We start from the raw sequence: 25,879 nt of genomic DNA, 5'->3' as shown, positions 1-25,879 counted from the left end.
TCAATCTCCTAAACAGGGTTTGTTTTCTCCTAAATAGGATTCTCAATAAGGCGGATGCAGTGAAATACAGTTCAAGATGTACTGATTGAATTTCATCTAATCTTTTCTCTACCAGTTGTCTGTTGGGTAATATGGGACGAATCTAGTGACCTCACTGACCATCACTGTCTATATCTGCAAAAGGAAGAGTGTAATTTCTTTCTTTATTAATGCCATTAGATATTCTTTGAGAATAAATGCTTTGCCTATAGTCAGCATTCAATAAGTATTGAATTAGTTGAATAATAGTGTGATACTATCCTATGCGGAAGTTGCGTGAGTTACTGGAAACTTCTGCAAGAAATATAGACTTCACATTCACTCTATTAGTGCCATGTGGACTCTATAAACCAAGCCCACTGTAGTCACCTCGGGCTTTTCTGAATGCATCATGTCAGCATAAGGACAGGCAACTGCTAACATGAGTGTAAGCCTTCTTTACCCCAGCTTGGAAACTTGTTTCCCAAAAAGATCCTGAGGGTGGTAGAATCTCTCTCACATAGGTTCCCAACAAGGAAAACAATGTATTTTAGGTTTTTCTTGGCCATTGACCTCTGGACTAAAACTAGGTTCAGAAAACTTTTCATCTCACTGAGGGTATAATTCTCCAGCAACAAAATGTATTTTATTGTTCCCATCCCTCCACCCTGCCTCTATATATCTTGTTTTCCTAGTCTATCCTCTCTTACTTGAGGGTTGATAATTTTTCTCAAGAGCTCAGAGGATGAACACTCTTGACCCAAAACACACTGAAGAAAGGCCTGGGATGTCTGGCCGTTCAAATCCATTGCTCTAAAGGTTTTACTTTCTGTTCATGTTATCACTGGGTGGTCCGTGGGGGTCAGAGGCAGACATTCTGTGATTGTCTTTAGTGAGAAAGATGAAACAGAAGGAAATCACATCTGTAGAGCAACAAGGATCCAGCCTATTGTTTCTAAAAGTCTGCTACTTTCCAGATACAATTAACTTAGCCTAGCGTTGTTTTGTTTTTTCAGGAAAACAGCCATTTTGACTTCACAGACAGTGATAGTCAAAGTATTTAACTACTGATACAGTGGAGGTATTCATCAACCAGAACGGACACCCGCTGTAAACAATCAGCGCATCCACCCTGGTGCACACCAGCTTTTAACTTTAGCCGTTGCAGAAGCTACTTAAAATATAAAAAGGAAATTTCAGGTCCCACTCAGAGTCCCTTATCCTGCCAAAATTGACTTTATTTGACACTAACAAATTTATTTGAAATTAACAGAATCATAATCTCTCTCCAGTTACTGCCTCTTTACTGTGTTCCCACTCACAGCGAAGCTCCTCATAAGAGTTCTGTAATTATTGTCCCTACTTCTCACTTCCCATTTTCTCTTGAACCAACTGCAGTCAGGTCTTTGTCTCCAACATCAGCTTCCTCTGGAGCTTGGAGGTCTTATCGAGATCAACAACTCCTGGGAGTTCCCTGGCGGTCCAGGGGTTAGGACTCCGTGTGTGGGGTGCAGGTTCCATCCCTGGTAAGGGAACAAAGATGCCGCACAGTGCAGCCAAAAAAAAAACCCATAACCCCTCTCCTACAGTACTGAATCCTATGGTTAACTTTCAGTCTTCTTACTTTCAGCTGCATTCAATAAAGTTGACCACTTCTGCCTTCTTGAGACACTTTTCACCTAGCTTCTAGGATGCACTTTCTCCTGTTCTTATACACCATTCTTGCTTTGTTTTCCTTACTGCCTCTTGCAACTTCCAAATGTCAGAGTACCTCAGCGCTCAGTCCCCAGCCCTCTTCTCTTGGCTTTCTGTACTCCCTTTCTAAACGATTTCATCCAGCTTCATGGTTTTAGATCAGTAGGTGCACGGGTGACTTCCACATGACATCTCCAGGCTTGATCCCTCCCCTATGCTTCCCAGCTGCCTGTGCAATACCTCCACTTGATATATAGTGTGTTCTAAATAGACCTCTGGATTTCTTACCCACCTCCCTATCTGCTACAAGTTTATTGGTTCCCCGAATTCTCCCTTCTCGGTAAATGATGCTGTCATTTACCAGTTGCCGGAGCAACTGGTAAATCCAGAAACTCAGCTGGTGACACTTCAAAATACATCTTGATCTGAACACCTGACCACCATTGTTTAACCACCATCATCTCGCACCTAAATTACTACAGTTGTCTTTAAACTGGACTTTATTCCACCTACAGCCAACCTCCCACTCTCCACATCACTCACACTCCTATAGCCACTCTATCCTTGCTGTTTCTGGACATTCCCAGCTCATTTCCTGCTCAGGGCCTTTGCATTTGCTCTTCCTTCTAGCTGATCAGCTCCTCCTCCAGAGATTTACAGAGCTTGTTCTTTCATACCAGTCAGCGCTCCATACAAAGGTCATCCTCAAAGAGGCTTTCTTTTGACTAACTAAACTAGCACCCACCCCTAACTCACCACTCTCCATCACCTTACCCTGTTTTATTTCCTTTAAAGCATTTATCTCTATTTGACACCATATTTTATTGCTATTTGCTGATTGACTGGTCTCTCTTCTATTAGAATATATGCTCCATGAGACATTCTTGACAAAAAATTATGAAAATAGAAATGAACTTATTGCAAGAAACACTAGAGGCCCTTTACCTCAACCACCCATCTGATATTTAGATCAACTTCATACCCTCTCTATTGTTTGTGAAGTGAATATTTTTATATTGAATCACATTTATCCACTGATCTCCACTATTATTAATTTTTTACAGAGAAAAATGACTTCAATATTAAATAAAAATTTTACCAAGCACAATATCTACTCTTTTGACAGTATGCAATTAATTTTCCTATATAGCCTATAGAAGAAATTAGTCATTCAGACAATTGAATGTGACCATTCCTGGCAGCGTGCATAGAGCCAGAACAGATACTGGAGCAGTGACATTTTATACCAAATGTCCAAATACAATAAAGCACAGAATAAGCAAGGGCTATGTGACATTGAACCGCAGCCAGTGTCTGAAAAATAACATGAAATTATGCTGTCTAAAAATTTCCTTCCACTAGATTTCACTCTTTCCTCTTTAGGAAAAGAGGAGTTATCAGGAGTTCTCATTTAATTAAAAAATATATCAGTTTATTATGTAGCTAATATTCACTCTTCTTAAGAAGTGCAAAGTAGGTCAAGTTGTTGTTTGATGATGGATGGAAGACTTTATCCAAAAGGATCTATCATTGAGTTATGACACTGTGTTTCCTTAGACTTTGCACTATCTTTAGTTGTCAGCAACTTGTCCTAGTCAATGGTTTGTCTACACACCTCCACACACATATACACGTAGGAGTCTCTACAATGTCAAGCACTCTTTCCTTGCATATTGGTGAACTCTATTGCCCTAGTGAGGGATATTGATTTCCTATTATTCCTAGATGCCACATGATGCATTTCTATTAGTTGTAAACACTTACAAGACTGACTTTTATTTTCTACTCCATCACATCAGTCTGCCAGGGCAGGACATCTGTAAATGAGGCCCAGTGCATTTCATCAGACACTCTTCCACCTTGGTGCTTAAAATAATGATGCTTTCAAGCTGTCTAAATATAAAAAACTTGTCTTTAACAACCCACTGCTATCTTGCCAGAGCCTCACAGTAAAGTCTCTTAAAAGTAGCAAACTACACTCACTTCTCAAATCTACTCTGGGCTTGACTTATTTGCTTTTTCTACAGGCACTAAACTGTTACTTATATCTCATTGATGTATGTTGGCTTCAGAATTAGACAGGAAAATTCCTATTGGCCTTTGCAAGTAAGAAAGATTACTGATGAAGAAAATACATTAAACCACACTACAAAATAGGCCTTCAGGATGAATTAGATTGTTTAGACAACGACAATTTTGAGAGTTTATCGGTATCTTAGAATGCATAAAAAGCACGTGTCAACTTCTTTAAACATTTTAAGTAAGGATTTACAGTTTGACTTGGATTTGTTTTAATGATGAATGAGATCTGCCGTCTCTTCTACTTGTTGAAAAAAGCCTACTTCAACCAGAAAGCCAAGATTTTTCCCCAAAGGTTTTAAATCTTTTAAATAGCATATGCGACTCCTGAGAGAAAACTCCAAAAGGTTATGGAATTCATTTGCCATTGAGGGAAAAGAAAACCAATAGTGAATATTAGGAGAAAATAAGAGTATAACTTATAAGAAAAGAATATTTGTCAAAAGACATCTAAGAAGTAAGCTGCTGATCTTTCTCTTTAGTACATCCTTCACATTTACTGCAGGGTGTCTCTGATATTCAACATTGCCTTGACCACCTTCCTGGCGTCATCCACTGCGGGAAATGATCCTCCATATTTTTTTAATCACATGTTGGTTTACATTCTCTTTTCATGTTCTCTGACTTGGTTGGACGTGTCTCATAAGCTTCTTTACATTTATATGGTAACTAAAAGTATGTCTTGGATCATCCCAATGAGCATTTTTACTAATTTTCCAAACATTAACTGCCTCATCTCACAACATTTACATTTGACCACTTTCTTCCTCACATTATCCACTCTCTTCTCCTCTGTGATCTTTGGCAAATGGCTTTATCTTTAGGTTACTCTCTGTGTAATTCCAGTATACCTTGTTTATAGGGAAAAAATAAAGCAACAATTTTCTTTCATAATAATGAATCTCAGTTTGACGTGTAATATTATTTATAAAAACAAGTATTTTTGTCTCTGTTTACCTAAATTCCATTTACATGAAACCAAAAAGAGATGGTTGTTTATCTTTAACTTTCAGAGAGCTCCATTCATCAATTCAACAAATATTTGAGTTCTTACTATATGCTGAGTACTGCTTCAGATATGGGGAATATAACAGTGAACAAAACAGGAAAAATTTCTGTACGCTCCTTGGAGTTTACATTCCAATGGGAGAGGCAGGTAATAAACAAACAAATGAGCAACACCTACTATATATCAAGATTTCCAAGGATTTATTCAGCTAAGTGACACCATGGCAGTTTTGCTAATTAGGAGAAGCATAGGGTTACTGAAAGAAATCAGGCACTCGAGATTCTTAATAAGAAACAAAAATATCACCCAAAGCATGAGTACAATTCTTCAGGCCACCACTGCTCACTGTCATCTAAAATCTTGTTGCTAGGACATGGTAAGCATAGAAAAGCTAAGGACACTTTACAAGCTGGGGACATTTTTGGTAGAATGATGTTCTGATATTCATGGATCTAAATTCAGTTCTGAATAGGAGAAATAGAAATTAACAAAGAGAAAGAAGCATATCTGTAAAGTTGGCTTTTGAAATTATTTAAAGCTGTATAATCTAATGCCTATAAAGAGGAGATATACAAATTATTACATTGAAAAATGTTGATATTTTATTGGTATTTAGGAATCTATTGTCATTCTATTCTAAGTGGTTATCAATACTTTTTGTTAAACTATAATATAATATGCGTCTTAAATTTCTCAAAAACCAGGTGGCCAGTCTTTAGCCTCCAAAATACGACTTTTGTTCTGATACCATGGTTTCATTTTTGCAGGGTAGAGTACTCAATGTTATTACATTTTTATGCTTTAACGCTTCTCTAAATAGAAATGGGGTCCCTTCATTTGATTTGGGAAATTGAATGCCAGTTGGGGAATTCAAAACCATGTTGGTTTCAAGCTTGAGTTTCTCTGCACAGTACCAAGTTCTTTTCCTTGGCCCCAAGGCATGTGTCTCAATGAGAAAATGTGGGGAAATGATGAATCGAGGATATCCTGAGACCATATTGCCTATATACTTAACATTGTCCTGAAATTCTGTCTAGATGTGGCCCATGATTAATAGGGCCACACTTGGATGTAATCACATTTGGTCACATCCATCCAAATTACATGTCCAAATGCAATTTGCACATCAGTGTTCAAATGTAATTTTTTTATAGCTATAGGCAAAAGTAAACCATTGTACGTAAGAAATAGGAGTAGATACATACCATGGTGCTGCTCATTTATTTTTATATGGGAAATATACCCTTCTGAATAAAAATTAACTTTTTCTCCCATATGAAGCAAGATACAAAATTGGAACTCTGTTCATCACCATAAACTGATGAGAACTACAATAGGGTGTGTGACTCAATGTACCTAAATCATTCTCACATCACTGAGTCACAAATGGGACAGACAGCTGAAGGCATTGTTAGATTTGATAGCAGACTGTAATAAGGAAGCTTTGAATTACTGAATACTGATAACGTTTCTTAAAGAACAGAGTAAGTGAACATTTTATAATAGGCAATCACAGGACCAGCCTGTCTGTACCCCGGTCTTAGTAGCCAAACACATCTTGACTTGTAATTCTCTTAATTCAACACTTTCATCTGGTTTTCAAAATATAATTTATAAAACGTATGCAGCGGGGAGACCTTCAAGATGGCAGAGGAGTAAGATGTGGAGATCACCTTCCTCCCCACAAATACATCAGAAATACATCTACATGTGGAACAACTCCTACAGACCACCTACTGAATGCTGGCAGAAGACCTCAGACTTCCCAAAAGGCAAGAAACTCCCCACATACCTGGGTAGGGGAAAAGAAAAAACAGAGACAAAAGATAGGGACGGGACCTGCACCAGTGGGAGGGAGCTGTGAAGGAGGCAAGGTTTCCACACACTAGGAAGCCCCTTCACTGGTGGAGATGAGGGGGTGACAGGCGGAAGCTTCAGAGCCACGGAGGAGAGCGCAGCAACAGGGGTGCAGAAGACAAAGCGGAGAGATTCCTGCACAGAGGATCGGTGCTGACCGGCACTCACCAGCCCGAGAGGCTTGTCTGCTCACCCGTCGGGGCGGGCGGGGCTGGGAGCTGAGGCTCCGGCTTCGGAGGTCAGATCCCAGGGAGAGGACTGGGGTTCGCTGCTTGAACACAGCCTGAAGGGGGCTAGTGCGCCACAGCTAGCCAGGAGAGAGTCCAGGAAGAAGTCTGGACCTGCCTAAGAGATAAGAGAACACTGCTTTGGGGTGCGTGAGGAGAGAGGATTCAGAGCACCGCTTAAACGAGGTCCAGAGACGGGCAGGAGCCGCGGCTATCAGCGCGGACACCGGAGACGGGCATGACATGCTAGGGCTGCTGCTGCAGCCAACAAGAAGCCTGTGTGCGAGCACAGGTCACTATCCACACCTACCCTCCCAGGAGCCTGTGCAGCCCTCCACTGCCAGGGTCCAGTGATCCAGGGACAACTTCCCCAGGAGAACGCATGGCGCGCCTCAGGCTGGTGCAACGTCACGCCGGCCTCTGCTGCTGCAGGCTAGCCCCGCATTACGTACCCCTCCCTCCCCCCCGGCCTGAGTGAGCCAGAGCCCCTTAATCAGCTGCTCCTTTAACCCTGTCCTGTCTGGGTGGGAACAGACGCCCTCAGGTGACCTACACGCAGCGGTGTGGCCAAATCCAAAGCTGAAACCTGGGAGCTATGCGAACAAAGAAGAGAAAGGGAAATATCTCCCAGTAGCCTCAGGAGCAGCGGATTAAATCTCCACAATCAACTTGATGTACCCTGCATCTCTGGAATACCTGAATAGACAATGAATCATCCCAAAATTGAGACCGTGGACTTTGGGAGCAACTGTAGACTTGGGGTTTGCTTTCTGCATCTAATTTTTTCTGGTTTTATGTTTATCTTAGTTTAGTATTTAGAGTTTATTATCATTGGTAGATTTGTTTATTAATTTGGTTGCTCTCTTCCTTTTTATTTATATATATAGATATACATTTTTTTTTCCTTTTTCTCTTTTTGTGAGTGTGTATCTGTATGCTTCTTTGTATGATTTTGTCTGTATAGCATTACTTTCACCATTTGTCCAAGGGTTCTGTCTGTCCATTTTTTTCTTTTTTTTAGTATAGCTTTTAGCACTTGTTATCACTGGTGGATTTGTTTTTTTGTTTCCGTTGCTCTCTTCTTTCTGTCTTTCTTTCTTTTTATTATTTTTAATTTTTTTTTATTTTCAATAACTTTTTATTCTAATAACTATTTTATTTTATTTTTTTCTTTCTTTTTTTCTCTCTTTTCTTCCAAGCCATGGGTCTTGGTGCTCCGGCCAGGTGTCAGGCCTGTGCCTCTGAGGTGGGAGAGCCGAGTTCAGGACATTGGTCCACCAGAGACCTCCCGGCTCCATGTAATATCAAATGACGAAAGCTCTCCCAGAAAACTCCATCTCAAAGCTAAGACCCAGCTCCACTCAACAACCAGCAAGCTACAATGCTGCACACCCTAGGCCAAACAACTAGCAAGAGAGTAACACAGCCCCACCCATTAGCAGAGAGGCTACCTAAAATCATAAGGTCACAGACACCCCGAAAACACACCACCGAACATGGTCCTGCCCACCAGAAGGACAAGATCCAGTTTCATCCACCAGAACACAGGCACCAGTCCCCTCCACCAAGAAGCCTACACAACCCACTGAACCAAACTTACCCACTGGGGGCAGACACCAAACAATGGGAAGTACGAACCTGCAGCCTGTGAAAAGGAGACCCCAAACACAGTAAGTGAAGCAAAATGAGAAGACACAGAAACACACAGCAGATGAAGGAGCAAAGTAAAAACCCACCAGACCAAACAAATGAAGAGGAAATAGGCATTCAACCTGAAAAATAATTCACAGTAATGATAGTAAAGATGATCCAAAATCTTGGAAATAGAATGGAGAAAATAAAAGAAACGATTAACAAGGACCTAGAAGAACTAAAGAGCAAATACAATAAATGAAATTAAAAATTCTCTAGAAGGGATCAATAGCAGAATAACTGAGGCAGAAAAACAGATAAGTGACCTAGAATATAAAATAGTGGAAATAACTACCGCAGAGCAGAAAAAAGAATGAGAAGAATTGAGGACAGTCTTAGAGACCTCTAGGACAGCATTAAAATCACCAACATTTGAATTATAGGGGTCCAGAAGAAGAAGAGAAAATGAAAGGGACTGAGAAAATACTTGAACAGATGATAGTTGAAAACTTCCCTAATATGGGAAAGGAAATAGTCAAGTCCAAGAAGCGTAGAGAGTCCCATACAGGATAAATCCAAGGAGAAACATGCCAAAGACACATATTAATCAAACTATCAAAAATTAAATACAAAGAAAAAATATTAAAAACAGCAAGAGAAAAACAACAAATAACATACAAGGGAATTCCCATAAGGTTAACAGCTGATCTTTCAGCAGAAACTCTGCAAGCCAGAAGGGAGTGGCAGGACATATTTAAAGTGATGAAAGGGAAAAACCTACAACCAAAATTACTCTACCCATCAAGGATCTCATTCAGATTTGATGGAGAAATTAAAACCTTTACAGAAAAGCAAAAGCTATGAGAATTAAACACCACCAAACCAGCTTTACAACAAATGCTAAAGGAACTTCTCTAGGTAGAAAACACAAGAGAAGGAAAAGACTTACAATAACAAACCCAACACAATTAAGAAAATGGTAATAGGAACATACATATCAATAACTACCTCAAATGTAAATGGATTCAATGCTCCAACCAAAAGACATAGACTGGCTGAATGGATACAAAAACAAGACCTGTATATATGCTGTCTACAAGAGACCTACTTCAGACGTAGGACACATACAGACTGAAAGTGAGGAGATGGAAAAAGATATTCCATGCAAATGGAAACCAAAAGAAAGCTGGAGTAGCAATTCTCATATCAGACAAAATAGACTTTAAAATAAAGACTATTACAAGAGACAGAGAAGGACACTACATAATGATCAAGGAACCAATCCAAGAGGAAGATATAACACATAAATATTTATGCACCCAACATAAGAGTACCTCAATACATAAGGAAAATGCTAACAGCCATAAAAGGGGAAATCAACAGCAACACTATGATAGTAGGGGACTTTAACACCCCACTTTCATCAATGGACAGATCATCCATAATGAAAATAAATATGGAAACACAAGCTTTAAATGATACATTAAACAAGATGGACTTAATTGATATTTATAGGACATCCCATCCAAAAACAACAGAATACACTTTCTTCTCAAGTGCTCATGGAACATTCTCCAGGATAGATCATATCTTGGATCACAAATTAAGCCTTGGTAAATTTAAGAAAATTGAAATCATACCAAGTATCTATTCTGACCACAATGCTATAGGACTAGATATGAATTACAGGAAAAAATCTGTAAAAAATACAAACACATGGAGGCTAAACAATACACTACTAAATAACCAAGAGATCACTGAAGAAATCAAAGAGGAAATCAAAAAATACCTAGAAACAAATGACAGTGAAAACACAACGACCCAAAACCTATGGGATTCAGCAAAAGCAGTTCTAAGAGGGAAGTTGATAGCAATACAATCCTACCTCAAGAAACAAGAAACATCTCAAATAAACAACCTAACCTTACACTTAAATCAGTTAGAGAAAGAAGAACAAAAAAACCCCAAAGTTAGCAGAAGGAAAGAAATAATAAAGATCAGATTAGAAATACATGAAAAAGCAATGAAACAAACGATAGCAAAGATCAATAAATTAAAAGCTTGTTCTTTCAGAAGATGAACAAAATTGATAAACCATTAGCCAGACTCATCAAGAAAAAAAGGGAGAAAACTCAAAACAATAGAATTAGAAATGAAAAAGGAGAAGTAACAACTTACACTGCAGAAATACAAAGGATCATGAGAGATTACTACAAGCAACTACATGCCAATAAAATGGACAACCTGGAAGAAATGGACAAATTCTTAGAAATGCACAACCTTCTGAGACTGAGCCAGGAAGACCTAGAAAATAGAAACAGACCAATTACCAGCACTGAAATTGAGACTGTGATTAAAAATCTTCCAACAAACAAAAGCCCAGGACCAGATGGCTTCAGAGGTGAATTCTATCAAACATTTAGAGAAGAGCTAACACCTATCCTTCTCAAACCCTTCCAAAATATAGCAGAGAGAGGAACACTCCCAAACTCATTCTATGAGGCCACCATCACCATGATACCAAAACCAGGCAAAGATGTCACAAAGAAAGAAAACTACAGGTCAATATTACTGATGAACAACCATGCAATAATCCTCAAAAAAATACTAACAAACGGACTCCAACAGCACATTAAATGGTTGATACACCATGATCAAGTGGGGTTCATCCCAGGTATGCAAGGGTTCTTCAATATACACAAATCAATCAATGTGATGCACCATATTAACAAACTGAATGAAAAAAGCCATATGTTCACCTTAATAGATGTAGAAGAATCTTTTGGCCAAGTTCACCACCGATTTATGATAAAAACCCTCCAGAAAGTAGGCATACAGGGAACTTACCTCAACATAATAAAGGCCATATATGACAAACCCACAGCCAACATTGTTCTCAATGGTGAAAAACTTAAACCATTTCCTCTAAGATCAGGAGAAAGACAAGGTTGTCCACTCTCACCACTATCATTCAACATAGTTCTGGAAGTTTTTGCCATGGCAATCAGAGAAGAAAAAGAAATAAAATGAATCCAAATCAGAAAAGAAGAAGTAAAGTTGTCACTGTTTGCAGATGACATGATAGTATACATAGAGAATCCTAAAGATGCTACCAGAAAACTACAAGAGCTAATCAATGAATTTGGTAAAGTAGCAGGATACAAAATTAGTGCACAAAAATCTCTTGCATTCCTATACACTAATGATGAAAAATCTGAAAGAGAGATTAAGGAAACACTCCCATTTACCATTGAAACAAAAAGAATCAAATACCTAGGAATAAACCTACCTAAGGAGACAAAAGACCTGTATGCAGAAAACCATAATACACTGATGAAAGAAATTAAAGACAATACAAACAGATGGAGAGATATACCATGTTCTTGGATTGGAAGAATCAACATTTTGAAAATGACTATACTATCCAAACCAGTCTTCAGATTCAATGCAATCCCTTTCAAACTACCACTGGCATTTTTCACAGAACTAGAACCAAAAATTTCACAATTTCTATGGAAACACAAGAGACCCCGAATAGCCAAAGCAATCTTGAGAAAGAAAAACATATCTGGAGGAATCAGGCTCCCAGACTTCAGACCACAGTACAAATGCTAAAGTAACCAAGACAGTATGGTAGGGGCACAAAAAAAGAAATATAGATCAATGGAACAGGATAGAAAGCCCAGATAGCACATACTGTCACCTTATTTTTGATAAAGGAGGCAAGAATATACAATGGGGAGAAGACAGCCTCTTCAATAACTGGTGCTGGGAAAACTGGACAGCTACATGTAAAAGAATGACATTAGAACACTCCCTAACACCATACACAAGAGTAAACTCAAAACAGATTAAAGACCTAAATATAAGACCAGACACTCTAAAACTCTTAAAGGAAAACATAGGCAGAACACTCTATGACATAAATCACAGCAAGATCCTTTTTGACCTACCTCCTAGAGAAATGGAAATAAAAACAAAAATAAACAAATAGGACCTAATGAAACTTCAAAGCTTTTGCATAGCAAAGGAAACCATAAACAAGATGAAAAGACAACCCTCAGAATGGGAGAAAGTATTTGCAAAGGAAGCAACTGACAAAGGATTAATCTCCAAAATTTACAAGCAGCTCATGTAGCTCAATATTAAAAAAATAAACAACCCAATCCAAAAATGGGCAGAAGACCTAAACAGACTTTTCTTCAAAGAGGATATACAGTTTGCCAACAAACACATGAAAGAATGCTCAACATCACTAATCATTAGAGAAATGCAAATCAAAACTTCAATGAGGTGTCACCTCACACCAGTCAGAATGGCCATCATCAAAAAGTCTACATGCAATAAATGTTGGAGAGGGTGTGGAGAAATGGGAACCCTCTTGCACTGTTGATGGGTATGTAAAGAGATAGCTAGTGGGAAGCAGCCACATAGCACAGGGAGATCAGCTTGGTGCTTTGTGACCACCTAGAGGTGTGGGATAAGGAGGGTGGGAGGGAGATGAAAGAAGGAGGAGGTACGGGGATATATGTATAGCTGATTCATTTTGTTATAAAGCAGAAACTAACATACCATTATAAAGCAATTATACTCCAGTAAATATGTTTAAAAAAAAAGTATGCAGAAGGAAAGGAAGCCATGGCTCTCATAACATGTACATACAATCTGTGCATGAAACTACTATACATACATAGATTTCATGCCAAGAGAATCTCAGTAGTTTCTAGTAATCTCCCGTTCGTCAAATCTCCCTACTCAGCAGTCTGATTGGAAACCAACTATCCTGAGGCAGTTGCTTAGTGGAGAAAAATTTACAGTTGGTCTTCTTGTTCAAATTAGGGTCAGCTAAAATATGAGAACCTTATGTGGTGGCAGGGAGGGATAGTTTAAAGCCCCTCATGGAACTGACTTTGGGTGAGAGATGAGCAGGTGATGAGTGTCATCAATGATTCTCTATTAGAACAGGTACAGCAGGTACAAATAATTCCATTACTGAGTCAAAAACAAAAAGGGTTGTCACTTTTCATGGTTAGAGCCTGCGTGTCCCAGCAGAAAGTATGTATTCTTTGGCCCTGGCTCTGCCACATGACCGCTACATTATTTTGTGACAATTCAACCTTTGTGAGGCAAATTCTTCTCATCCATAAAATGGGTTAATAATAGCAACATTTGGGGATGATTTTGTATGTAATGTAACTCTGTAGCTTTGGATGATGCTAGAACACTGCCATTGCCCGATACTTTATACCGCAAGCATCCGCAGGTTTCCTTTAGCCTCTCATGTTGCTGGTTTACCAGCTCCCGCCTACACAGTAGCAGTGCCAGCCCCACCACACTGCAAGTCCCCCACAGTTATTTGTGTGTCGCCACAGTGTGACCCACAATTTGCTCCTGTTCTTCTATCCTTCTTTGAAGCCACCTCATGCATCTCTTTGAGAGAGGTGCCCTTCTCTATGGTCCCGCTCCTGGTGCCCTCTGGGAGGACTCAGCTCTGACCCAAGTCCCATCAGAGACCTCAGGAGGCCAGTGCTGTGTCATGGATAGGGCAGAAAGGAGAAGATGGCTGTTTTCCTTTTTCATCTGGACCTTGAGGCAGCCTTGGATGCAATCCTCCTGAAAACAGACCTATCTGCTTCCTCTGCTTCACTCTCAGGATAACCCTGACCTTGGAATCATGCTCAGAAATCAACCTTGCTTGCTGGCCTGTCTCTGTCTCTTCCATCTGTCTCCAGCAGTGTGCTAATTGCTGTCCAGGCATTATCCCATCCTCACAAGAAGCCTGTAAGATTGACAGATGAAGATGGGGACTCAGAATATCATCCTCTCTCCTCTTCTATCTCCTATATATAAATACTTGGGGTATCACCACCCTCAGATGCCCCCATTAAGATGAGTCTAAAACACATTGCAAGTGGTAGCAACGGTTATTATTTTTTTAAAGACTTTTTTGATGTGAACCATTTTTAAAGTCTTTATTGAATTTGTTACAATATTGCTTCTGTTTTATGTTTTGGTTTTTTGGCAGCGAGGCATGTGGGGATCTTAGCTCCCTGACCAGGGATTGAACTCACACCCCCTGCACTGGAAGGTGAAGCCTTAACCACTGGCCCACCAGGGAAGTTCCAGCAATGATTATTATTATCATCCCATTCTAAGTCAAGGTCAAAATTTATGCTGATTCAACGAGTCTGCAGAAATATACAGAGTAGGAACTGAACTACAGAAATCAGAGTACCAGGGAGAGAATGGGGGTAGGGAGTTAAAAGACTAAGGAAGACAGTTTTGAAAACCAAAATCTGGTCATTATAAAAAATAATGTATAAGGAGGGAATCTAAGAGAATTTACGTATCATCTCTTTTAGTAGTTCTCTTTGTTTTTAATTTATTAGATGGCATAAGATACTTTTCTCACACTTTCCCCCTAAATCCCTGCCTTGATCCCTTCTTTAAAAAAATAAAAAGACAAGTAATGCCATCTTCTAGATGAAGAGCAAGACTTTCTCTTCTCTTTCCCCTACTTTCCATTTCCTTAATTCATCTTTCTATCTCCAAGTACAGGTGGGAAATAATTGAGGAACAATTTGGGGGGGAATGAAATTTTGATTCCAGTCTACAAGAAATCTCTAGAGATTACTTTCAAACTAAAATCGATTTCATACCCAGTAGAAAGCTTTCATTTCATGAAATGAAAATCTAAATGATAACAGTCTAAGAACATCTTTCCAAAAGAAGGCACCCTAAGTACACTTGCCGAATTACTACCAAGATGTATTCTCTTCCTTTTTTTTTTTTAACTTTTTTAAAAAAAAATTGAAGTGTAGTTGATTTACAATGTTGTGTCAGTTTCAGGTGTACAGAAAAGTGATTCAGATATATATATATATAGAAAGAGATACAGATATAGGTATTCTTTTTCGGGTTCTTTTCCGTCATAGGTTATTACAAGGTAATGAATATAGTTCCCTGTGCTATACAGTAGGTCATTATTGTGTATCTATTTTATATAGATAATAGTGTGTATCTGTTAATCCTAAACTCCTACTTACACCAAGAAATAAGAGAGAGAATTTCTCTATTGATCATGCTCTGTGTTTTTTATCCAGGGCTAGTGAAATATTCTCTGGTTACCATTGCCAAGCATAAATTTTTTATGGCAGATGTCAGTTATATTTTAGTAAAAGACTAAATTCATTTTCAATTCTCTTGCAAGAGTCTTTCAAGTAACATAGAAAGAACAAGATATTATCAGTGGGGGAAAAAAACAAAATCAAATGCACTTTAATAAAATGCAATCATTCACAAGTATTATTACCAATCCATTTCCTACTAATATTTTAGATCAAAATGTACCAAATTCATTCGGCTCCAATGCTTTGGGTTTTCTGAATTTCCAAAATTCCATGTCTATTTGCTGCTGAAATCTGAAAAACCAGAAGAGGTGAGACCAACAAGAAATTTGCGTACACACCAATAGAAAGGGATGATAATGCATCATTTTCTTCTTATATATTTATTTCTTATTCGTGGTTTAAAGTGATCCATTGATCAAGAAATTAATAGACATTGAAAACTTTCCTGGTTACCACCACTCACATACTCGCCTTTCCTTTAAGGTCTATTCTGCCTTAGTCAGAATTTTTACCAAAGAGGGGGGTGGAATGGACATGGAAACTCCTAAAATGTTCAGGCACACTATTATCAACACACCTCTATTAGCTTCATATATAGAAATCTTGGAAAAAAATAAGTTTTTTATATTGAGATGGCAGATTGAAATCTTAAATTAATATTTTGTTTATTATTTTTTCATATCCAAGTTTTTAAAAAATATTCTTTAAGTATAGGACTGTTAATTAATGATCATTTCATTACTAGAAATAAAAATATGGATTCAGCTTAAAGGTTTCTTCATTATTTAGTGTATTTCTTCTTCACATGCTAGTTATGAACTTTAATTTGGTACCTCTATCCAAAAACCAAGAGCAGATGAGACACCTAAAAATATCTTCATTTGCATCTGTTTTCCTTCCTTATGAGACGGAGAGTCATCCCACCTGATTTTGCCTTGAAAACAAGGAAATAACTAATGACAATTTGGGAATGAATTCACTGTTCATCTCGCAAGCTAGTATGTCAGGCCCTCCATCGTTTGGTTCAAATTGATGCTAAATTGCAAGAGGGTAGGACAGGAGTCTTTGGCATTTTTCCATTCCATATAGTTGCTAGCAGAGATGATTAATAAAGCTCCCTTGATGTGAATTAAGGAACTCGGTTAAGTGAATTAGATCCTATTTACTTTGTCTTCTTACACAAATATGCTATTATAAGGTTCTTATTTTTTTAAAGTAGTGGAACAAAATACAACTAAATTACCCCATATTTTAAAAATATGGGTCACTTCCTTCCTATAAAAATTTAAGACCAGGTCTCCAGAAAGAAAGACAGAAACATGTATTGATGCACATCAAATCTGCATTGGTTTCTTATTATCACATTAAAGGGACAATCTAAGGATATAAGTTATGACTTAATTTTGATTTTGTTTGCATACCGCTACCTAATGTACATAAAACAACCATCACAGAACAAAACGGATACACCCAACAGCTAGCTGCATTTAAATGATTTTAAAATAGGTGCTTATAAAAAGTTAATTTTTGGTGTTTATCTGCTTAGGAATGAAACAAATCACAGATATGTTTTCATGTTGATTTTCTCTGGCAGGACTGGGAATTCCCACATTTCATGGGAGACGTCGATGTGAATCTTCCTGGTTTGCACACGCCTCACATGCAGTTCAAGATTCCTTTCTTCCAGAAGATCTTCAAGGAGGAATATCGTATTCACATAACAGGTATAATGTTGAACACAATTTGATTGTCTCCTAGTTAGAGTCATGCTAGCTGCTATAAAAGGCAAAGCAAATGGTAACATTTTAGAGGCCTACAGGAATATGGTTTTAGTTTACTCACGTAACAGTGCAAGGCGGTTCCAGATCAGCAAGGGGCTGTGGACCATCATTCTGGGACTTAGATTCCTGGTGACTTTAACAATTTCAACTTCAACATCCAGTGGGCAAATGGCAATAATGAGAATGGGGAAAATGACTAAGAGGGTTTGCCTGTTTCTTAACCCCCTGGCCTGGAAATAAAACACGTCACCTCCATGCACATTCCATGGGGAATAACGAGTGAGATAGCCCCACGTAGAGTTGAGGAGAGCAGAGAGATATGGTCCCCCATTGGGCAGCCACTTGTGATGTCAGGTCTCATGTTCTAGCCTAGGAGTATCAGAGGTGAGTCATATCTTTGTTATGGATTGTTTGCTATCTCTGCCACCCTCCACAGACCACTACACCTCGGTTTTGTTCATTAGGTGGGTTTCTTTTTCACAACATACAGCTCAGTATATTTTTTCGTCCTGAATACTCTTTATGCTTTGTTCTTCATTTATTTCTGAGATCAAAACAGTGATACCCTAGAGCTCCAATCAGACCATGTGCCTTTAGGGAGTTGGGCCGCTTCTCATTTGATTGAGTAAAACTTATGGCTGTGGCAGGGCTCATGTTTGTCTCGGGCGATTCTCTTGTGGATCCTCAGATTATTCCATTTTCAGATGTGTCCTGCTCTTGAAGTAGCTCGAATATGATTTATTATAATCTTCTTCCATGACAACTCAGTCATTCTCATCTAAACAAGGCTTCCCAGAGCTTCGTTTTGTACCTCTTTTTCTCCTTATAACAAGAAGCAGTCAGCTGAATGTTCACAAAGAGAGAATGGCATTAGTTCTCAAGCTGTTCAAATGCAGGTAATGAATGTGTGTGTGTTTTAAGGACAATGGCCTAGGATCCCACACCTGCTATAATAAAAACTGCTGAAGAAATCTGTGCTTACACGACCGTCTGTGCTGCCGAATAAAAATAGCCTGAGCACAGAAAACGTGAACATCTGAGTACTGCAAAAAACCTTTGCTCAACTTGAAGGCTGTTTTTTGCTTTGAGCATGAGGCAACCTTCCTAAATTGGAGAATGAGCTCATGAATAGGGAAGATGCAGCAGGTTTCTTTTCCTATTCAAAATGAATGAGGTTCTTCTATTAAATTCACTGGGTAAATCAATCAATTTGAGTTCAGGTCACATAGTGTGGTTTCAGAGTCCCCACTTAATCTCTGCAGCATGCTACCCTCTCCGACTTCTAAAGCAGCTATGACACACGTGGTATCATCATATCCCTTTGGGTGGGCTTTTGACGGGACCATCTGTTCTTGCTATCAGCTCTTGTCTCAGACCATCGTGGCACTAATATTGTCTCTGACTGAATATCAGAAGCCTTATCAAAAATATACTGTTTGAGTGCAAAATATCAGGTTTAAAAAAGGGGGTAATGGAGGAAGACTCAGAAAATCCACCGACCAGAAAGAAAAATAAAGCTGTTAAAATATTTAATTTCGGTCGCTTTTGCATAGCTTTGTCATATATGCTGCCATTTATAGACAGGGGCAGGGGTAGGTTTTGTGGTTCCCAAAGCTTACACAATTTGGAATGCTTTACTTAAGAATATGAATACAAAATTACAACTAAAACTTGTATTCAGTGTCTGGGAAGGGAGCCAGGCACACAGGAATCTCTGATGATTCAGCATCATTACTTTCAAGGTAAAGCCTCCTGTGCCTTTGAACTAAAACATTCATCCCACCAAGTATTATTTTCTAAAAATGTAAAAGGAGGAAAGGCTAGCTAAGTTTTTGCAATAGAGACTTCACATTAATAAAGTTTTCCAGAAGATGGAAATATATTATAATTAAGGCTTTGGGGTAGTATTTGCCAAATTATGCTGATTATCATATCATCCAGGAATTTTATAAATATACAGATTGTTGGGCCCCATTCCTAGTGGTCCCAACCCAGTAGGTCTGGGCAAAGGCCAAGGAATGGGACTTTTGTAAAGCTGCCCTGGGTGATGCTGACCATTGAGAACTGCTCCTGTCTGATTGAGAGGACACCGGTGAGGTCAGGCTGTCTCCCTGAGAAGAGCCATGCAAATGATTGGGTATCTGGACCTACTAGGGAGGCTTTCAAGGGGCTTAAATTCAAAATAAGATAGGATACATGTGGGTTTTGGGGTGAAGGGCTCCACCATAAACTATTTAAATCCAGTTTGTGGTAAGATGGTCGTGTGCTTCCCCAGATCCAAGATAAAAATTTCTAGGAAAATGGTGACAGGTTTGGAGGCTGAAAAAAGAACTTTCCCCTCTTGTTTTGTTCTGCTGCTCTCTTTGTTCTGTGAATTGGTGAAGAGGTTGCTGAAGCCACTCTGGAGTATCACCCATCTCCCCTGAAAGGCCTTTGACTTTATCTGATGTTGTAAGATAGTTGTTTCTGGGCAAACCCAGGTAAAATCCCCCAAACACAGTGCTATATGTATTTTAACATGCTCAGTCATTAGTAGCCCACAAATTTCCAAGTGAACTACAAATGCTAGCTTGAGAGGTTCCTTCAAGTTCTGCTTCTTTTTGTAAAGAGACCCTAATGCTTTCCTTGGTTAGCAAATCACCCCTGGGAGTATTAAGCGTGAAACCCTCTATATCCGTCTATGTTTCTCAAACTTTATGTGTATGAGAATCACCTGAAGAGCTTGTATGAAAGGTCTATCAGCCACACACCCAGAGTCAGATGCCTGAGGTAGGAGGTGGAGCCCAGAATCTGCCATCCTCTGAAGCACCACCAATGCTGCCTACGCAGGCAGCCAGAGAGCCACACTTTGAGAAACACTGCGACTGAGAAACATTTTCTATAGTTAGAATTCCTCTCATCTCAGCTTTTATTTATTTTCTATGCACTTCTTAAAACAAAAGCCAAGGGGCAGAATGCAAATTCAATAGAAATGGGGTAGCCAGTGAGAAAGGCACATGTAGGGGCCTGACAGAAGCTAGAAAGTTCAGAGCTGGGGCCAACAGAGGAGGTCCCAAAGCAGAGCATGACCGGGGAAAAGGTCCAGAAGAAGCTGGAGCCAGGGCTAGGAAGGGATCCTGCAGACCTCCAGATAGCTCTGTCTATTGCTTTCTCTGTCTGTGTTTGTTCTGCACCAGAAGAGCCTAGACAACGATGGCTGGGGTTCTCCCAGGGTCAAGGATGGCTTGATGGCCTCAACTATTATTTCTCTGTGATCTAGAAAAGATGTTCAGTGCATGCTGAGGCAATGGAATGTAAAGACTTGGTGCATAGGTTCCAGCCCTGCTACTAACTGGTGGCAGGGCCCTTGTCAAGCTCTTTAACCTCTTAGAGGTTCAGTTTTCTCATCTGTTAAATGGGGACAGTAATGGTACTTATCCCATAGGATTGCAGTGAGAATGAAATTAATTAATATGTACAAGGCACTTAAAACACTGCCTGCCATGAAGTAAGCACTCAATAAGCTCTCAGTATTTTTACCTAAAGCTTTTCCTTTCATCCCTCCAGAATCTGGCTTTCCTATTTAATTCACAAACATTAGGTAGCCTGAGAGGGCTCTCAAATTACTTTTCCACTATTCTGAGTTCTTTCCTGTTATTTACTGTGCTGAGTCCTCAAGAAAGAGAAATCTAAGAATGAAAATAAAAAAATCTCTCTCCCAATGAAATGCTCTGTATGTAGACGGTTATCCGACACTGATGAGTTCCCATTGACATTCTAAAAGCCTTTATGATTTGAGTATTTTTTAATCCTGATTCCTAGCTTGTTTTATTTATGCATGTCAGAAATAACTTGAATTGTTGCATCTGTTTAGCTCATCTGGATCCCCCTTGACAGATGGTTTGCTGCAGTATGTCTGAGCTTTCAGTTTATAAGCTGGGCTACAGCTTATAAAAAATAAATCATCTCTATCCAAGGGTGTGCTAAAATATTTTTTTCTGGGAATTTTGACTTCAGTAATAAAGGGGATAAATGGTTAGTGATTCGGTCACATTGGTGCTTTCAGCGCAAGTCCATTGTTCTCCTAAAAGTCAGTGCTAAATGCAACTGTGTAATTATCTCTTTTGCCCTCTTCCCTTTTACCTATAAGGTGAGTGCAAAGATGGATTCAAAATGTGATGTACTAAGTCTCAAGAGAGGAATGGCCTCTCAATTTAGTCTTGGAAGCTCCTATGAGTCCTATTAATGCCAATCCCGGTGGAAGCTCTGCCATCTGTCATCCCAGCCAGACAAAGGAAGTGTCCCATTGGTGGCCATCATCTGAGTAAATTAGGAGAGGGTTGGGGGAAAGGCCAGAAGGGAGGCCTGTGCATCTGTGAGGAGAGAATTCACACTGCTGGCACGATGATACCCATGGGAAGCCTTTCGGCAAAAATGGAAAATGTAGAAGTAAACAAGCCTGTGTAGGTCTGTGTTCTATTTCAGTTTCCTGAGATGCGTGAGGGCACAGGTGCTTTACAATGGTGAGAATGTGGAAAATAATGCTGAAAACCCCTTCATTTTATTTCCATAGGTGCCTGATTTCTGGCAAATGAGTTCCCAAAGATTGTTTTTTAAAGAGCTCTCCTGTGTCAAACAGATCATGGAAAGTGCTGGCGAGGGCAGGCCAGTGGTCCATCCAGCAGAATATTTTGTCTGGCAAAATTAGCAAGGGACTTGTTATAGGGAAATACAATGCATCCCCTTCACCATGACAGTCCCCAGGGATCGTGAATTTATCCAAAGTACACAAGGATCTCTTGCTATTCTCTCAGTTATGAACTTTTCTAAACCTTCCCTGCAGCAATTTCCATTTTCAGCGCATTTGTGAAGCTCTAGGAATGTACTATGTAAGTAAACTATGTTTACTTCTACATAAAGCAGCAATCCCTTTTATTTGTCCCAAACTCATCTTCTTCAAGGCCATGGTTGCTTTGCCCACTGCCTGTCAGTCCTTGCTGTCCCTAAGCTGGTCTGTCCTGTCCAGGCTGAGATATTCTGGGTTCACTTATGCATAGATGAGGATTTTTGTAATAAAACTCACGTGATTTTCAGGAATTTGTCTTTACATCCAGAAGAAAGACTTGAAATATATAATTAATATAATCTTTGAGACAAATATTTTGTTTTTCCCAATTTTCCAGATTTTATCTTATTTTTATCTTAATTTTATTTTATTTTAGCAGTATCCTGGAATTCACCAGATCATGGCGACACGTGTATTTGACTTGAAAGACTAGAACTTCACTCCTCGAAATTTTTCTGGACATAGTATCTCAGACATTTACGTAATGATTAGTGGACATTTTCTGAGTTAACGTGTCTAAAGCTAAGCTAAGATCTAGGGAATATGGAAATGAGTGGCACAGTTCCCAATCTCAAGAAAGTCAGAGTTTGAGAGTCATCTAATTCAGTACAACTGCATGGCCCTTTCTTTCACATTTTATCATCACAAGTTTCTACCTCTATTCATCATATTGGATTATGTCCTAAAGGAGTAGCCTCCCACTTATGGAAATGACAATGACAAGAGAGGTACTTTGAGAAGCTATATTCATTTGCTTTTAAGTCTTAAGGAGATAATTTATTAACTCAAGTTAACTCTCATTAGTTCATCAATTATTTAGTCGTTATCTTCAATTTGCTAAATGGTCTCCTCATGGCCCAAGCACTTAATGTGGTTTCTAGATATCCCTAAAATACCTAGGGGGATGTAAAGAGATGCTAACTCAGTGAGCACTGTTTTCACTGATCATGTCTGGAATGAGAGGACATTGAATACGGCCAAGAAGCCTGTTACAGCAAACTGTTACTTATTTAATTATCCGAACGTTGTCTTCTTCAAGGCCATGGTTTCCTGCTATCCCATAATGGATACTAAATGGCTCTGTGGAGCGTCACCACTGGACGCAAGAGTCTGGCTTAGCGGTGACACCCACTTGGTATAGAGGGTGCTCACAGGACAGCTCAACCTCAATGCTGACTGGGAACCCTACTGAGTAAAAGTTTTTACAAAATATTATAATTGCATATTTGAATCATGAAAGGTTCATTATATGGTGGAAATATCATCACTTATAGCTTTTTTCCTTAGTTGAAAAAATAGCACTTTCCCCCAAACTGTTATCATTTCCTATGCTGAGTGAGGGTGATATTTAATGAAGAATTCTTTTAAAATTAACTAGCCCATTCTTTTAAAATTCTTTTAAAATTAACTATAAACTCCCACAAAGTAAAATGATAAAACTACCACTGTAATATCATTTTTAACAATCAGTAAGATTCATTAAAAGCACAAAACACAAGAAAGAGGTAATCCCACCAACACCATGCAGGGATTGCTCGTTAAAGGAGACAATGAGGTATTTCGAGAAGGAGATTAATAGAAATAATGTATGGATTACTACCCTTCCTCCTTGCTGATTACATCATGCTATGTAGCTAAAACAGCAGGGGAAAATGCAAAATCTCTCATGTGATAAATGCCAAAATACCAAGCCTCTTGTTATGGTTGATTGTCGGTTCACAACAACACACATGGAAAAATGACAGTAGAAGCACTTCTAGTCTTTTTTTTTTTTTTGCGGTACGCGGGCCTCTCACTGTTGTGGCCTTTCCCGTTGTGGAGCACAGGCTCCGGACGCGCAGGCTCAGCGGCCATGGCTCACGGGTCCAGCCGCTCCACGGCATGTGGGATCTTCCCGGACCAGGGCATGAACCCCTGTCCCCTGCATCGGCAGGCGGACTCTCAACCACTGTGCCACCAGGGAAGCCCTTTTTTTTTTTTTTTTTAGCCTTTTGTGTCTTATACCTTGTCATGTGTGTCATTTCAGGGACTCAAAATTATCTTTTTATGGCAAACTGTTTCTCAGAATATACAATCTTTTTTTTAAGGAAAGCTTTCTGCATCTGAAAATTGTGTATTGCATCTTTTTTGCTCTAATGGTGAGAATTTTCTGGTCCATCATAAAACACTGAGATTTAGGTGATGTTTATTTCACAGAATCATCAAAGAGACTTTTAGGACAGGGAAGAAATCTCAAGGATTATATGGCTCAACTCCTTCACTTTATAGACAAGAACACTAAGGTTGAGTTGTCCCACCTGATTTTGCTTTCTAGTTTGCTGCATCTCAGAAAACTGTTTTTAAAGAGGAGAGAGTATTACCAAAGTAATAAAACACTGTATAGGAAAATAGGAGAATGGATGATAGAGAAAGATGAACATCCTTCCTTGTACAAATGGATAAATGGACCAGAAGTTATGTCAGGTGGGCAGGAAACAAACAAAAAGTAAGAAGAGCCATTTCTTCTATATTTTCAGCTGTTCCAAGTTTCGACTGAGTGGCTACAGCAGTGGGGGGAAGGACAATGCTACCTTCACAGAGGAGAAAAGGAAATAAATCAATAGGGATCCTGCTTCAGTTGATTCTCTCCTCTCTGCACTTCCCCACCTCCCAACACGATCTGTCTGCAGAGGAGGGAAGAATCTATCTGCTTCCAAATTTGTGTGTATAAAAGACCTTGTCTCTGGACTAATACTACTGCAAGCTGTAGACAAATTACAGTTGCTAAGGATTTTTAACAAGTTAAATATGGTGATTCAGAAAGCATATTTATATATAACTATACACTGGATCCTCTTGGATAATTAGTCCAGTGATATCTACCCAGTAATGTCAGTGCTTAGTAATTTATTCTGTTTTATCCAAACTGAAACATTTAGGATATATCTTTGTTACAAATCCTTACACACTCTTCTCTCTCTCTTTTCTATCACTAAGATCTTGTATTAACTGGATTGAAGAAGTAGAAGGAAGAAATGGCAGAAATAACACTACCCTACATTTTTGGCAAACAATACATTTCAGAGAACTTTTAAATATAACCTCTCATTTTATCCTAACAATAATCCTTTGAAGTGGGTATGTTGGTATTATTCTCCATTTCATAGAACAAAAAATTAAATAGTTAATAAGTAGAAGGATTTGGGGGAAGAGGACAGAATCATAGAACTGGGAGGCATCTAGTTCTGTTTCCTCAATTTGAAAATAAAATTGCTGAGATCTGGAGAGGTTAAACAAGTTACCCAAGGTTGTATTATTTAAGATGAGTATTAGATCTCCATCTGCTGATGTCTAGCCTGCAGTTTTTGTCACTATGGTACTCTCTCTCACAAATCAGTAAAGATGTGTTACAGCAGGGTGATGGTATCCCTGTCAGGCAACACATTCTTAATGCATGTCTCCTTCGTCCTATCTAAATATTCAGACACCAGGTCATGTGAGAAGCAACATAATGTGATCCTTTAGTGTGACAGTTTAGTGGTCAAACTGACCCAGCACCATTCAACTTGGGTAGAGAAAATAATTTGAAAAAATCCCCTTCTATCCTCAGGGTTCCTTCAGTTTGATCACTGTACATTCACTATCAC

At 39.0% G+C, this 25,879-nt stretch overlaps 1 protein-coding gene across 2 annotated transcripts in view; it reads left to right on the top strand.

The window, feature by feature from the left end:
- The window catches only part of TMEM117 (transmembrane protein 117), a 529,693-nt gene that overhangs the window by 499,091 nt on the left and 4,723 nt on the right, over nucleotides 1–25,879 (top strand). For both annotated transcript variants that reach the window (XM_079938385.1, XM_079938386.1), the window contains one exon: nucleotides 17,242–17,371. In XM_079938385.1, the coding sequence (XP_079794511.1) occupies nucleotides 17,242–17,371 (130 nt within the window). The remainder of the gene's footprint in view (nucleotides 1–17,241; nucleotides 17,372–25,879) is intronic.

The sequence above is a fragment of the Stenella coeruleoalba genome (assembly GCF_951394435.1).
Source record: "Stenella coeruleoalba genome assembly, chromosome: 11".
NCBI lineage: Eukaryota > Metazoa > Chordata > Mammalia > Artiodactyla > Delphinidae > Stenella > Stenella coeruleoalba.
Note: the sequence above shows the minus strand (reverse complement) of the source record. Positions and strands in the feature narration are given on the sequence as shown.